This window comes from Oryctolagus cuniculus, chromosome 11, assembly GCF_964237555.1.
Source record: "Oryctolagus cuniculus chromosome 11, mOryCun1.1, whole genome shotgun sequence".
NCBI classification, from domain to species: Eukaryota; Metazoa; Chordata; class Mammalia; order Lagomorpha; family Leporidae; genus Oryctolagus; species Oryctolagus cuniculus.
Genome location: NC_091442.1, coordinates 15,089,500 through 15,105,043, shown reverse-complemented (window position 1 = coordinate 15,105,043; position 15,544 = coordinate 15,089,500). Strand labels below are relative to the sequence as shown.

Here is a 15,544-nt window from a genome sequence, read left to right as displayed (position 1 = left end):
GCACTTCGAGATCACACTCTTCACTGAGTAGGACACAAACTTTCATTTAGGCGTTAAGCCACTGAAGTTTGGAGTTTATTCATTACAGTGGTTAGTGGCAACCCTATCCTAACAGGGACCAGTGGTGTACATGCCTGTGCCCTGACGCAAGCTCTCCCGCCACCTTCTCTTTGGACTTGGTGTGTCCTCCCCACAGCGCTCTAAGCTTGGATCCAGGATGCTGCTCCCCACCGGTGGAAAGAGATGTGCCAGTTCCTGACCCCTGTGCAAGCGGCCCTTATGGTCTCTTTAAGTGGAAGGGGATAGCTATGGCTTCAGGGCTTGGCCAGCATACTGCAGGCTAGATTTCAACTCCTCTCACACCCTTTCACAGTATGCAACCTGCACAAGTGTCCAGTGGTTGACTTGGCTCACAGGGACTTCTCTCTGGCTTGCCTCTCCATTAGTATCCAGTCCTTCTCTGCCACACCCTGTATTCTCTACCAATGGATGGCTCCAGGGGGACACTTGCATAGGGTCCATGACTTCACATCACCCTGCCTTGGTGGCTCTTTAACATACTCTTCTCAGCTCAGCCAGCTCCTGTTCTGAACCACTGGGAGTGTCTCCTCCTGGAAGTATTTCTGTGCCCTTGCCTGCACCCTTCCTGCCTCCTGCAGCCCCTGGGAACCCCTGTGGGCACTCACTGTGCGCACATCTGTCTGCAGATGTGGGCAGGGATCATCTCTGTCATCTCGGTGGCCTGCCCCAATGCTGGATCTGGCAATAGAACAGGAAATTGAGTTAAACAGGGAAAATGGCTTCAGTCTCAGCGAGTGCTTGATAGGATAAAATGAGTCCACCCTGATGATTCATTTGTTCGTGATTCACTGTGTCAACAAATTCTTTCAGAACACAGTGTGTGCCAGGCGTGTGCTGGCCGCTGGGGCACAGCGGCAGGATGGACACTGTTTGTGCATATTGGTAGCTCCCACTCCTAGCTTCTGCATACGTCACTGGGTCTGGAAAATGGGAAACCATGATTCTGATGGGGGACAGTGATAGAGGAAAGGAAAGAGGCCTCCAGGAGCCTAAAGTAGGTCTAATCAGGAAGTGGTGGGGGTGGAGGCTCATGGTCCTGGGAGCTGAAGGAGATCCCTGGAGTGTAGCCAAGGCCTGGGACTGTTCCCTGCACACCCATGACCTTGAAGAGCCCAGACGTGGAGCTCAGGACTCCCAGGCTTGCTCTCTTGGACCGGGCACTGTCCCGCTGGGCTTCCACCTAGAGAGAGAGAGCTTAAGCCTGCAGGAGACTTCAGCCCCCAGGTCTGATCTGATTCCAGGGGCAGCAGGGTTGCCCTAAGCACAAACCCCTTGCTGTTGAGTACAGAACCAGGGACAGCCAGGACCCTTTTCTGGGTCAGGGCCAGGCTGCCTGATAAAACTGGAGGAACCCAGCTGCTCACCCAGCACCGCTGGCATTGCCATTTTAATAAGCAAGTTTGGGAGATTCAATTAAGATTGGGAGCCTCATCCTTCTTCCAGGGAGGCCTCACAATTGGCGTTTTTCTTTTCGAGAGCGTGAGTGGGCCCTTTGCAAGGGTTTTTGTACAGCAAGTAGCACAGAGAGAAAAAGGAGAAAACCACTTTGCCTCAAAGATGTCAATAACAGTGGATTTCTTTTCCCGGGCTCCCCACGGAAGCTTGTCAACAGTCCAGGCATAATCGGGCCGGCGCTGGCCTGCACAGACAGAGGACGTGTGCTGCTTTGTTAGGACGGCCTGAATAGGATGTCCCTGCACCCAGACCTGGCCTCTCGGCGAACAAAGGGCCCCTTTGTCACCCTGGGCCGAGAGTGCTGCCGAGGTTGCCACAGCAACTCAGGGACCCAGACTTAACGTGCAAGTGACATTTCAGATGGGAAGTGCGCATTCAAAAATTCAAATTTCTATATGTGGAGTGGTTTCCTTCCCTGGAGATTCTGGAAAGACCTATATAGCAAACCAAAGCAAAAAATAAACAATAAATACATAGGCAAGCCAGCACACAGATCATTGCAATTCAGCCCGCGGGTTCCTCCTCTGTTGGTGGAAAACTTGGTGGAAAGCCTTGTTGAGGGCGTTACTGGGGTGGGTGAGGGGTCCTGCGTGAGCTTTGGGTTGTTGTTTTATCCAACAGACAATTGGACACCATTCAAGTTTGAAAATAAAATCACCTGGAATTCCATCTGCTGGACACTGGGCACTGTTTCCTCGCCTCTGTGTCTGTGTTCCCCGGGCACTTGCGCTGCTTGCTGGCCAGGAGCTGGGGTGGGGCCCGCGCACCCAGCTCTTACTCTCCAAGGTGGACGTGTGATCTCCACACAGTGCAACATGTGACACAGCCTTTCCTGGGCACCAGGCGGTCGCCCGACAGAGGCCGTGACCAGCGCTGCTTGGGCAGAGGGTGATGGGGAAAAGAGAGTCAGGCCCAGTCAGGCTGCAAAGCCAGTGCCAGCGCAAGCACTTGGTCGCATATGAAATGAGCGAGGCAGGGGGAGAAGAGGGCAGGCAGGGAGGAAGGCCACTCTGCATTCCTTTATTTATTTAGTTTTTAAAGGTCTGTTTATTTATTTATTTTTTTGAAAGTCAGAGTTACACAGAGAGAGGAAACGCAGAGAAAGAGTGAGGTCTTCCATTGACTGCTTCACTCCCCAGTTGGCCACATTGACCTGAGCTGCACTGATCCAAATCCAGAAGCCAGGAGCTTCTTCCAGGTCTCCCCCATGAGTGCAGGAGACCAAGGACTTAGGCCATCTTCTACTGCTTTCCCAGGCCATAGAAGAAAGCTGGATCGGAAGTGGAGCAGCCGGGACCCATATGGGAACTGGAAGCAGTGGCTTTACCCACTATGCCATGGCACCGGCCCCTCTGCATCCCTTTAAAGGGGAGAGCCTGGTAAGCAGCAGAAGGCAGCAGGTGTAGAGATGCTGACAGAGTCCCACCATCGCACACGCGATGTTTTCCCTCAACGCAGTGTTGTGACAGTTTAATAAACTGCGTTGAGAGCAATGAGCAGTGAGCACCTACAGACCCACCACCTGGACTCCCCATGGGTGTTTGTTCTCCCGGCTTGATCACCTTGATCCATGGAGCCATTTCTCTACCCAGCCATCGAGCCCTCTTCTTTGGGGGGTGGGGCAGACATCCTCTCACTCCCCATAAAATGCTTCGGCATGCATGGCATCAGAGTCCAACGTTTCCTTATGTTTTCTCTTGATCTGAAATTCCCCTGCAAGAAAACGTACGAATCTGAACTGTACATTTGCTGAAATTTGCTGAATGCTTCTGCCGGCGTAACCTCCACTGTTACCCAGACATGGAACATAGGATCATCCCAGCAAGTTTGCTGTGCGCCCTGCCAGGCAGCAGTCGTGGGATCCAGGCATTTGCTTCTCCCTTACCATTATAGCAAAACGGCTTTCCTGCCTTCGTGATGACTTATTCCTCTGGGAACTCACTCAGTTGGTTCTTCTGTCACCCAGGGTCTCCACTGGCCCAGGCCCTGGGGACGTGAGCCCACGGGAGACCGTGGGAGAATGCGCTGGAGCATCGGGGTCTGAATCTCAGGGCCATGGCTTTCCAGGGCGAGTCACCACCTCTCCAAGCTCCCTTTCCTTGGCGACACAGATTTTTGGGTGGATTCTCTGAGATGTGCACACATGTAGCGTCCAGTAAGTGCTCGATCTACGTAGTTGTCCCGAGAGAGGCCACGGCTGAATGGCTGCTGGAAGCACTCCAGGACTTTGGAACCCTTCTCTTTCTCATGGCCGTCGACTAAACTGCTGTTTCTGTCCAATTTGAGGCATGAAAAGTCCCACTTCTCTGAGTGTTTTGGGGCCCAAAAAATTTAGGCTCCTGGGGCATGACTTCCTAAGGCCCAGAATCTGGTATCTTTTCTTTTCAGGTTCTTGTCCTCATGTTCCTTGTTACCAAAGCTACCAGCAGTTGACATGGTCTTTACCACAATGTCTTATCAGAGTGAGAAGTAGCTGTCTTATTCCTGTGCCCAAGCCCGTACAGCACCGAGGCTGTGACAGGTGGTAGAGAACATTGGACCAGAGAGGAATACTGTTATTCTTAGAAGAGGGGCAAGTTAGCTGACATTCATCTGGGGGAGATGAAGTGGCCTTAAGATCACGGGTTCCTGAGTCCTAGGTCAGGCAGCCCATGCCCACCCCTGCTAAGCACTGAGCCAGCTGCAGGTGAGCCCAAGAGTAGGGTCAAGAGATGCCCATGGCCCTCACCTGCCTGGCTCCTCCTTATCCTATAGTGCTCACCTCAGTACCACCTCCCTCGGGAAACTCTCCTCTGTGTTCCCATTCCGCTTCATACTCACCTCTGTTATGTTTATCTCTTTGAATTTAACTGTGTCTCAAGAATATTTTTCATATAATAATATAACCAAAATTTCCAAACTCTTTCTAAGCACCAGATACTTTACATATATAATTTTTATATATGTCAACTTCTTTTTTAAAAATGTCAACTTCTTTACCCACTTATGTTAGAAAATTTGGAGATAAGAGAATATAGAAAATAGAAATAGGAAATAAAAATCTAATGTAATGGCATAGGCCAGCTTTGGTTATGCTTGATTTAGAAAAAAAGAGCATAAACAATTGAGTTTTGGAAAGTCACAATATTAGCATCATCTTTTTCCAATAAATGGAAAATGAATAACTATGGAAAAGTCTAACTAAAATTTGCAAAAAAGAAATATAAGATATGGTGCTTTCATGGTAATTTAAGAAGTTGAAGGTTATCAAAATTATTCTTCCCCAACTCATTAGGCAAAAACCAGTGATACTTAAAACTTGGCAACAACCCACAAAAGAATTTTAGGCCAATTTCAGTTACTAATATGGATGTAAAAAATCTTAAATGAAATAATTGCAATGGAATTTAGCAATGCATTTTATAATAAATTATCACACAGAAGTCTCAAAAATTATTCTGGGAATTCAAGGATGGTTCAATATTAATAATATCTACTAATAGAATATATATATTAATAGTTAGAAAATAAAATCCAGATAACTATTTTCATAGATGCCAAATAAGCATTAACTATAATTAATCCATGCCAGAAAAAAAAACAAATCTGTTAGCAGACTAGGAAGAAAAATAAACTTTATTCATTAACAACATGCATTACCAAGAGCTTACAATGAGTTTCTTTCTTAGTGGCTTCATGGTGTGAAATACAAGTGTGCTCACTGAAGTAAGGGCCAAGACAAGAATGCCTGTTATGACCCCTTCTATTTAGCTTAGATTCTAGAGGCACTGCACAATGCAATAAGACGAAGAAAGAAGAAAGATGCCTGGGAAGGAAGAACAGAATCAGTCCTCACCCTAGAAAGTGTCTACACAGAAAATCAGAATCTATAGAAAAAAACCATTAGAACAAATAAGGGAGTTATTAAGTTTTTAGATATAAGCTCAACATTCAAAACTTTAATAATATTTGTATAGGTTGATACACACACACACATACACTGAAAGATTTTTATAAAAAATTCACTTCTCCCCAAGTTAATGGAATAATGAAGTGGAATTCCAATCAAAACACCAACTGGGTTTTCTTTTTATCTTTACCTAAAACTTATATGACACGGTCAGATCTAGTGGTTATGAGTAAGAGATTTGAAGTCAAACTGGCTAGTTGCAAATCCTGGCTGCACTGCAGACTATCTGCCTGTGAATTGTTTCTCTGTGCCTTGGCTTCTTCAGTGATAAAACAGGCATAATAGTAGTATCGGCTCCAGGGGATTGTTAACAAAGATTGTAGGGGGTGTGGATGCACTGTACTTACTGTTAGGCACCCAGTAAATTCTGAGTTGTTATTAGCACTTAAAGTTTCTCTCTAAATAGCCGCATGTGGTGGTTTCATATGTCATTTCTGCATGGAGTTCATGCACATTCAACTGATTCTCTCTATGTAATGAACACATTAAAGGTGTGTGTGTGGTGGCAGGCCAGGATGAGGAGCCTTTGAGAATTCCTGGGGGACGTGTTCCAGCCAGCTCACCCATTAGAAGCTCTTTGTACTGCAGGACAACCTGTACCAGGTCCTTTATCCTCACACACAGTGTTGTAGGAGCATGGATTGCGGGGATGCACCCACGGATGCATGGCTGGGGTTGAGACTTCCGCTCTCCATGCTTCACTGTCCCTGTGGGTAAAAGAGCTCGGATGATGATGCCCACGCTGTCATCAGAGGCTGATGACAGGACCCCAAGAGAGCAGGGCGGGTTCACAGCAGGCTCTCCGTGAACAGTCCTTTCCGAAGGATTTTCTACACTCCCTCTTCCTTCTCAGCCTCACATTGCCTGCTCCCTGTGAAACTCCAGGGGGTGAGAAGTCTCCCAGATGGACCTGGGCACTGCCTCTCTAGAATGCTGGAGCAGGGTCATGGTTCAGAGGTAGGATATGAAGGAGAAATTGTCTCCTTTTGTGAGGGGATTTTAGAAACGCTGAATAGGTAAATATCTTTGAATAACCATGACTCACACACTGGAGGAGCTCCAGGGTCTCAGGGGTGTTTTGCTGTCCATTTCCATACACAAGTCCGTGGAGCATGCATTACCAGAAGTGGAAACTGAGGGTCCAAGAGGTGCGGCAGCTTGGCTGAGGTCAAATGAAATTGAGCAGAGCTCAGGCCTTGAATTCAGAGCCTTGGATGTCTCGCCTGCTGCTCTTTCTGTGTGTAGGGGCCTGGCCACGTCCCCTTGTGCCAATGTCTCTGCCACACATGCATTGGTTCGTTGGCTCCTTGGTCCTGTAGACCTCTTCTGAGTGGAAGCTGTGTGCCTACTTGTCCAGTCATCACAAAGAGTGGACATGTCATAGTGCTGTTGGCCTGGCAGGGTGGCAGGTACAACGGCCAGGGCCCCAGGAATGCCTAAGTGCACAGCCACACACATCAGCTAAATTCCTGAAGATGTGTATACACACACACGTGCACATGCAACACACACACACACACACGATGCACAGAGCAGGTGTGTCTAAAGAAAGCAGAATCTTGCTCTGCTTTCACATGAACTTGAGCCCTGCAGCAGACACTACACCAATGCTCTGCTCACATGCCCTCAAACCTCAGCATTTGCACACAGGCAGTCCTGGCTTCTGACTGCTGGTACCTGCAGCTCTTTACCTAATGGATTTCCCTGGTTGCCAGACCCCAATCTGCCTGCCAGGCTGAAATCTATAGGAATTAACGCCCTCAGGGAGCAGTGTTCAACCAAGACTGTTAGGAGATGTAAGTAAAGACCCCACCTCCTGCCTCCGTACGTGGGATAACTCTGAGATACTTGTTCCATATTGTTTTCTAGAATTCCTCAATGGAGTGATAGATTTGGTTAAATGCCCTTTCTTGACCATCTCCCTTTCCTGGTCTCACTTCCCCCACTCCCCTACCTATGGTGCTGGGATCATTCTCCAACAAACTTCCAGTACCAAGATCCTCATCTCAGGATCTACTTTTGCAGAACCGCAATGAAGAGAAGTGAGATTTTTCTCTGTGGATCTTCATTTTCTGCATCCTAATTCAGTTTAACCTATCCAAACGCACAAACCAGAGTCCAGGTCTTATGCATACTGGCCACTGGGAAAGAAGAGACAGAGACAGAATTGTTGGGGCCTTGCCCACAGGTGCTGAAATGTGACTCCTCTCCCTGGCAAATGTGGGCCACCTGGGCTTGGACTCTGAATCATTCAGACTGCCTCTTCTTGTGTGTGTAGATAGGGGAGTCACTGTGATAGTCACTGGTGGCATCTAGATGAAAGAGACATTGTCGGCTGGTGCCGTGGCTCAACAGGCTAATCCTCCGCCTAGCGGCGCCGGCACACCGGGTTCTAGTCCTGGTCGGGGCACCAGATTCTGTCCCGGTTGCCCCTCTTCCAGGCCAGCTCTCTGCTATGGCCTGGGAGTGCAGTGGAGGATGGCCCAAGTGCTTGGGCCCTGCACCCCATGGGAGACCAGGAGAAGCACCTGGCTCCTGCCATCGGATCAGTGCGGTGTACCAGCCACAGCGCGCCGGCCGCGGCGGCCATTGGAGGGTGAACCAACGGCAAAAAAGGAAGACCTTTCTCTCTGTCTCTCTCTCTCACTGTCCACTCTGCCTGTCAAAAAAAAAAAAAAAAAAAAGAGAGAGAGAGAAAGAGAGAGAGACATTGTCCTTTCCCTGGAGAAACTCAGAGGGAAAACATGTTATCACAGTTGGGTGAAGTTGAGGCCAACAGCCCCGTGCACAGTTATTGGAGCAGCAAATTGGAGCACTGAGTTGGAGTCTTGGGAAAGTCTTCACTAAGCAAATGATACTGGAATTGGGTCTTAAAGAAAAGATTTGGGATGTATTAGGATTTTCATGGCTAAAGGAAAAGAGAAGGGGGCTCTGTATGCCCAGATCCGTAAAGCTCCCCCCTCCCCATACCACTTCTGTTCATATTCCCTTAGTAAAAGAAAGCCACAAGGTCATACCTGAGTTCAGGTAGCAGGTGAAGAACCATCTATGTTGTGCCTACAAGAAGAAAATGAAGATGTGTTACTCAAACCTCAGTCTCTCACTGTTGGGCAGTTGGCTCCTCTGCCACAGTTGCTTTTTGGGGGTGGAACATTTTGATCTAAAGCCAAGGCATTCTTCAGGCTTGAGTCCTGGCTGCTCCACTTCCCATCCAGCTCCCGGCTGATACATCTGGGGAAGATGACCCAAGGGCTTGGGCCCCTGCACCCATGTGGGAGACCCAGATGAAGCTCTTGGCTCTTGGCTTCAGCCTGGCCTAGCCCTGGCCATTGCGGCCTTTGGGAAGTAAATCAGCAGAAGGAAGATTTCTCTCTCTCTGTCTCTTCATCTCTCTTGGTAATTCTGACTTTCAACCAAATAAATAAAAAAGTCAAATAATCTACTGATAGGTTATTATAACCAACAGGTGAGTTTAGCAATGTTGCTGGATGTAAAAGCATGGCCTAAAAATCTATTTCTATTATGCTCCAGCTCTATACTGCTAAGTACTAAATCATCTGAAAACTCTATGGCTTAAAAGAATAGTGCTCATTTTTTATCTCCTGTGGTTTCTGTACATTTTGGATTCAGGAAGGACTTAGCTGCACATTTCAGGGTTTTTCAATGTGGTGCAGTCAGACAGTGGCTGGAATTGGAACAGCCAATGGTTGGTCAGCTGAGGAATGGCTACACATCTTTCTCTCTTCATTGAGACTTAGGGTCTCTGCTGTGGGCTCTCATGCCTCTTCAGAGATGGTAGCCTAAGACTTCTTGCCTGGTGACTTAGGGCTCCAAAGACAAAAGTCCCAAGAGAGGAAACCAGGTAGACTCTACCCCTTGCAAACAGTGCCAAAGAATTTGTGGACTTATGCAATAAGTAATAAACAGAAAAAAAATAAAAAGTAGTTTATAATAACATCAAAACATAAAATATCTAGGGCTAAATCTAATAAAATATGTGCAAGATCTCTACACAGATAACTAGAAAACACTGTTGAGAGCACTTTAAAAACACCCTAAATAGAAGGGCATACCATGTTCATAGACAAAAGAGTTAATATTGCAAATGTCAATTGCACCAGAATTGATCTAAAGATTCAATGTAGTATCAATTAAAATTCCAGCAGGACTGGGTATGTGTGCACACACGTGCATGTGCACGCATGTAAACAGACAAGCTGATTTGAATTTCTACGTAAGTGCAAAGGTCAAGAATACACAAAGCAAGATGTAGAGAACATAGTGAGTAGACTTATTCTGTGGGACAGTAAGGCTTATTATAAAGCTACAGTCAATCCACACAGTGTGATAACAGCACAGGGAGAGAAAAATAAGCTAACAGAATAAAGGATTCAGAAACAGTCCCATGCACGTTGGATGGCTTGATTTACAACAAAGCCAGTACTGCAGAAGAGTGGGGAGTGGTGGCGGTGGCTGCAATGATTTTTCAATAAGTATTTCTGGGTCAGCTGGATATCCAGACAGGCAAAAGGACAGGGGCCAGTGGGAAGTTACTTTTGATGAGGTGTGGCCCTTTGTTTCTAGAAAGCAGGACCACTGATATTTACCTAGAAATTCTTTCTTTTCTGAGCTGTCATTTCCTTCTGTTGTTCCCTAACCTTCCGTGAAGGCCTGTTTCCCACACACCTAACACCAATTCCCACACAGTGTGGATCTCTGTGGATACACAGAGTGGTCCTAGCTGTAGGCCAGGACCAGCAAAGCCCACGCAGGCAACAGCTGCGAGTTAATGGCCAAGCTGGCTCCTCAGTGGGTGGGAGACTCAAGCCCTGTCCTCCAAGTGGCCTCCGGTGTCCTGCTGCCATCCAAGCCCCATTCTGGCTGTCTGCCTCCCGGCCCTTCAGGATGTCAGAACCCAGAACCAGAGGGCAGTGGGGGAGCAACGCGTGGGAGGTGAGCGAGTGGAGACTACAGGTGTAGACAGTTCTCGCCAGAAAAGAGGAGAAGCCACAGCCTCGCCCCCACCCCCCGCAAGTGCTCTGAGACCCAGGGGGCTCACTCTGCGGGGAAGGGAAGCCTCTTCGCTGTCACCCCTAGGCCCCCGTCCGAGCCAGCCGGTCTCCTTTCTCTGCGCACTCCTGCAGACCCTTCCTCACAGCTCCGTCCGGGGGCGGCTCCGCCCGCCGCCTCCAGGTGGTTTCACTTCTGGATCCACTCGCTCCATCACCGAGGCGGCCGGTGCTGGCCTCCGCTGCCCCTGTACGGAGAGTGAGTTTAAGCGCAGCCATCCCGCCGAGGCCCCTTTCTCAGGGCTCCAATCCGCGGGACGAGGAGCGAGGGCACGGTCCTGAGATCCGCGCAGGCAGGCCGCACCCACGTCCCAAAGTATTTTTGTCGCTACCCCTCCTCCCCCATCCACGCCGCTGGGGGCCTCGGCGCGGCCCCAAACACTTGGACCCGGAGTGTCCCACTTCTGGGGAGGGGCGTCTCTCCAGCTTCTCCCTCCCCTCACCCTTGGTGGCGAAAGGCGGGACGGGAAAGGGCCGTCTGGACAGGTGCGCGACCCTCGCGGACCCTCAGGGGCGGAGGGCCGGGCGCGGGACCCCGCGGCGGCCCGGCCTGGAGGCGGGACCTCCCCGCCCCGGCCCCGGCCCCGGGCCCTTGGCGGCGCCCGAGGCCGGAACAATAGCGCGCGCGGGCGGGGCGGGGGGCGGGGCGGGGCGCTCCGCCGGGCGCCGCCCCCGGCCCGCCCCCCGCGCTCGCACTCCTGCTCGCACACTGGCTCCCACCCGCCGCCCGCCCAGGCACTGCCCGCGGGAGCCGCCGCCGCCGCGCCCGCCATGGACGTCCGCCTGTACCCCTCGGCGCCCGCGGTGGGCGCGCGGCCCGGGGCCGAGCCCGCTGGCCTGGCGCACCTGGACTATTACCACTGCGGCAAGGTAGGCGGGGGCGGGTCAGGGGGCGAGGCGGGCGGGGCCTGCCCGCGCCTTCGGACCGGCGGCGGGGGCCCGAGCGTCCCTGGCTGAAGCACGGCGCTGGAGGCACCTGGCAGCTAGGTCCTCCTGCACCGCCGGTGGCACACGGTGGGGGGCGGGGAAGGGAAACGGACGCGGCAGCCCCGCCCGACGGGCACCTGCAGCTCGCCCAACACCCTCGCGGTCACACTGGCGTCCTGAGTTCAGATCCCAGGCAGAAGTGACCCCGACAGCCAGCCGCACGACGACACGGTGACACACGCACCCACGCGCGCTGACATCCAGGGACCCACTGTCACCCACCGGCCGCGTTCTTCGTGCACGGCCTGACTGTCCCGCACAAGGCTGTGCACCCGGACCCGCAGCCGCTCGCCCACGTAGGCTGGCACCCTGCACAGTGGTGCCGCAAGCACCGTCACCTGCCCCGTCCGCCGTCATACCCAGGCACGGCCGGGGACGGTCACACAAAGAAGGCGCTCCGACAGGCACCCGCGCGCACCCACAGGGACTCGCGTAGGCGCACCCTGCCGCTCACAGCCACCCCCTGGACGGTGAGCCGCGGGCACCAGCCTCCCTGATGGTCACGCAGTCGCACCCGGGGACAGCGCGGGCCCCGCACCGCCCGGTCCTCCCCCCACCCCCTCGGTCCTCCACACTCGCGCGCCGGGGTTTTAACTTCTCCGCGCTGGAGCGCACTAATTGGGCGGTTCACTAATTGGCCGTCGCTGCCTGGCGGTGCCTCGGATTGCGAGCTGGCAACGACCAATCAAGGCCTGCCCCTCCCGGGAACGGGGAGCGGGCGCCTCTCCGGGCAGGGGCTGCCGGAAGGGATACCCTCCACCCTAGCCCAGCCAGGGCCCCGGGCCTCGAACCCCGGCCGCGAAGCCACCGGCCCCCCGCTCCACCGCCGGGCCGGGTCGGGGGCTTCGGCGCCGCCACACGGCCCGGGTCCTCTTCGCTGGGAGGGAACTTTCAAACTTAGTTAGGAAACCACACCGACTGTGCGTCCGCGGGTCGGTGCGGGCCGGCCGGAGCCGAGCGCGCACTTCGTCACTCGGAGCCCGGATTGAACCGCGCGCGTGGGTTTTCCTGCGGCCCCGGCGCAGACGCGCGGGCTCCGTGGTGCTGCTCGGTGAGTGCGCATCCCGTGGCGAGATCGGTGGCCCTCCCGGGGTCTCTCGCAGACCCGGCGGGCTCTCGTCCTAGCTCCCTGCCGTAGGGATGCTGTGGGTGGGGGGGCATCCTGGAGCCGATCGCGGGGTGCCCCCGGGCGGGCCCTCGCCGAGTGCGTTCTCAGGCCCCAAAGGAGAGGCCTCCAGCAATGCCCTGCGCATATCGCCTGGGGGCGGGGCGGGTCCGGGGCCACCGGAGCCTGGGCTCGCGTCGGCCTGGGGGTGAGCGGCCGGCGAGGTCTTGTCCAGCGACCGGCAAAGTTAGAAGAGGAGGAGGTGGACGGTACCCCAGAGGTGGCTCTGGCACTGCTTCCAGCCTGACCGAGGGAAGACAGATTCAAAGTAGCAAGCAGAGGGCAGGGAGGAGAAGACTAGGTGTGGGGGCAGCTGGTCTGCGTCCTGCCCTTGGCCTTGTTATTTATTTATTTTTTATGTGAAGTTGGCAAGGCAGGCAGCAGCCTTTGGCTTGGGGGTGGGGACTGGGGATTTGTCTTACAGTGTGGGTGGCTGGGTGGGTGCCTGAGCCGTAGTGCTGCTGGCTCTGGGGCGGAAGCGGGACTCAGCTGAAGCCGGGGTTTCATTCTGGTGCTTTAGAAACCTCTGACTCAGCACCTCTGTCAGGCCCTGCCGGGAGCGCGTGGTTCTGGTTTCTGCCTGTGTTCTAGGAGGCCTGGCAGAGCTGAGGATGTGTCCAGTGGGTGTCCAGTGTGTGTGTCTGGGGGGAGAGTGCTCACCCTGGTCACTTAGATGGGCAAAATAAGGTCTGACCTTGCCCTTGGACTTGAGACCTGCTTCCCGCTCCTTCAGGCTGTGGCGGGATGAAGCAGGGGACAGAAGCAAGGGAGGGGTGGACTGGGAGCTGCTGTGATCCGAATGCCACTTTCCTGGTTTCAGAGGCTGATGGTGAGGAATTGGGGGGATGCCCATGATGCAACCTGGTCACTCTCAGAACTGGAGGGGAAACTGAGGCCCAAAATGCAGCACTGGCCACACTTGGGGCCTGTAGAGTGGTCTGCAGAGCCAGGACACAGCCCACACATTGGGGGCTCTGTCCCTGGAGCCCAGGAGAGGCTCGTTCCATAGGGACTCAGGCATTGGAAACACCGGCACAAGCATTTGCCCAAGTAATGCCCAACAACCATGGGGCAGCTGACCCGGAAGGGCCCTTGGCGACCGTCCCCTTGGCGACCATCCCCTTGGCGACTGTCCCCTTAGAGATCCTTTACTGAGAGATTTCTAGCCTCTTTCAACCGAAGTCATGAGCAGTGGTTGTTCTTTTGTTTGAGAAAACACACAATGACAAAAAGCTGCTCTGTCTTCCTTTTTGCTTTGAAATAGATGTGTGTCTTATTTATCTCAATAATATTGGCATGCATTAGAAAAATAGCTGGGCAGATATGAGGCAGGCATGTTACTTATTGAATGGAGTAACAGTGCTTGATGCGCAAAGCAGCTTGTGACCCTGTGGTCCCCAGGATCGGTGGCCCCAAGCTTGTGGCCATTGATCACCTCCTTTTCCCTTGCTTGGCAGAAGGGGAAACTGAGTCATGGAGTGGTGTACTTGCAGGTCACAGAGCAAGTGAAGAGTGGAGCTGACCCCCAGTGTCTGGACTCCCAGCTGGACACTTATCTGGCCGTCCTCTAACTCTCTGTCCTGGTTTGGGGCTTAAGGGCCTCTGATGTCCCTCCTAGGGCCATTCTGATGCTGGTCAGGCACTTCGCCAGGCTCAGGGGTTGTGCCAGCTCCCTGCTCAACCATGGCAGACCGGGGTACTCCGACCTCTGTTTGTGACCCAGGACACATGCTTTTTAGCTCCTTTGTTACTCAGCCATGTCTTGCATGCATACAATAAAATGCAGGTGCCGTGTGCATGGTTCACGAGTTTTGACAAATGTAAACCCTGTGAAATCGCCATCCCCATCCGGATATGAGACCTTTCCATCGTCCTGGGGAGCTCCCTCATGCCCCTTTCTACTTAGCACCCCCAGAAGCAGCTGCTTCTCTGGCTTTATCACCAGTGCTTTACTCAAGTTCAGATTAGGTGTGAAGAATAAGTTACAGCACTTCATAAGGGAGGTGGCATTGTGGCGCGGCCCCTTAAGCCACTGCTTGCAATGCCAGGGTCCTGTATTGGAGCACCAGCTGGAGACTTGGCACTCTGCTTCTGATCCAACTTCCTGTGAATGCATCTGGGGAGGCAACAGAAGATGGTCCAAGTCCTTGGGTTCCTGCCATCCGTGTGGGACACCTGGCGGGAGTTCCTGTCTCATTCTTCAGCCTGGCCCAGACCTGGCTCTTGCAGCAATTTGGAGAGTAAATCAGTGGATGAAGACCTCTCCCTCCCTTTTTCTACCCACCCCGGACGTTGTTCTCCCTTTTTCTCCCACCCCATTGTTCTGCCTTTCAAACAGATAGATACATCTTTAACAAACATTTTAAACAAGAACTTCGTATGCATCATAAACATTTTTATATCTGGATTCTTTTTGCTTAACATGCAATGTCTTCAGGATTCGTGCTGTCGCGTGTATTCATGGTTTCACTGCTGAGTAATATATGGTATGAATCCAGAGCAGTGGGTTTGTTCGTGCACTTGCTGATGGATGTATGGGTTTGTTTCCAGGTTGGGGCTACCAAAATTGAAGCTACTGTGAATGTGCTTATATGTAGCTTTTTGTGGGTGGAGCAGATTACTTAATATCTCCGAGCCCTGGGGTTCTCTTGGGGAGTCATCCACCTCTGAGGTTCAGGAGGGTTAGGTGAGGTGACACTGGCTAGGACAGTGCTTGGCATGTACTAGCCAGTGGATAACGGCATCGGTCATCTGGGATCTCTTCCAGGAAGAGGCTTTGCATCTCTGTTCCTTCATCCCTGGTGCAAACATCTTTCAAGACCACACTGAGTACCACCT

The 15,544-nt window shown here is 52.5% G+C and overlaps 1 protein-coding gene and 1 long non-coding RNA gene across 9 annotated transcripts in view; one reads left to right on the top strand and one right to left on the bottom strand.

The window, feature by feature from the left end:
- LOC103352312 (uncharacterized) overlaps nt 1-11,156 on the bottom strand; it is a 42,591-nt gene extending 31,435 nt beyond the window's left edge. Inside the window, exons 1-5 of one of the 3 annotated variants that reach the window (XR_011379877.1) lie at nt 10,998-11,156; nt 10,545-10,742; nt 8,503-8,542; nt 6,049-6,192; nt 2,556-5,341 (exon numbers count right to left, since the gene is read on the bottom strand). This is a non-coding gene — a long non-coding RNA (uncharacterized lncRNA). Of the gene's footprint in view, nt 1-2,555; nt 5,342-6,048; nt 6,193-8,502; nt 8,543-10,544; nt 10,743-10,997 lie in introns of those variants that run through there. The other 2 variants (XR_011379876.1, XR_011379878.1) reach the window with 2 other exon arrangements.
- Nucleotides 11,157-11,227: 71 nt separating this feature from the next.
- Nucleotides 11,228-15,544, top strand: part of TOX2 (TOX high mobility group box family member 2) — a 130,575-nt gene continuing 126,258 nt past the window's right edge. For 3 of the 6 annotated variants that reach the window (XM_051845032.2, XM_051845035.2, XM_051845030.2), the window contains exon 1: nt 11,228-11,424. In XM_051845032.2, the coding sequence (XP_051700992.2) occupies nt 11,326-11,424 (99 nt within the window). In that variant the 5' untranslated portion in view covers nt 11,228-11,325. Of the gene's footprint in view, nt 11,425-11,920; nt 12,012-12,055; nt 12,593-15,544 lie in introns of those variants that run through there. The other 3 variants (XM_051845033.2, XM_070051817.1, XM_051845034.2) reach the window with 3 other exon arrangements.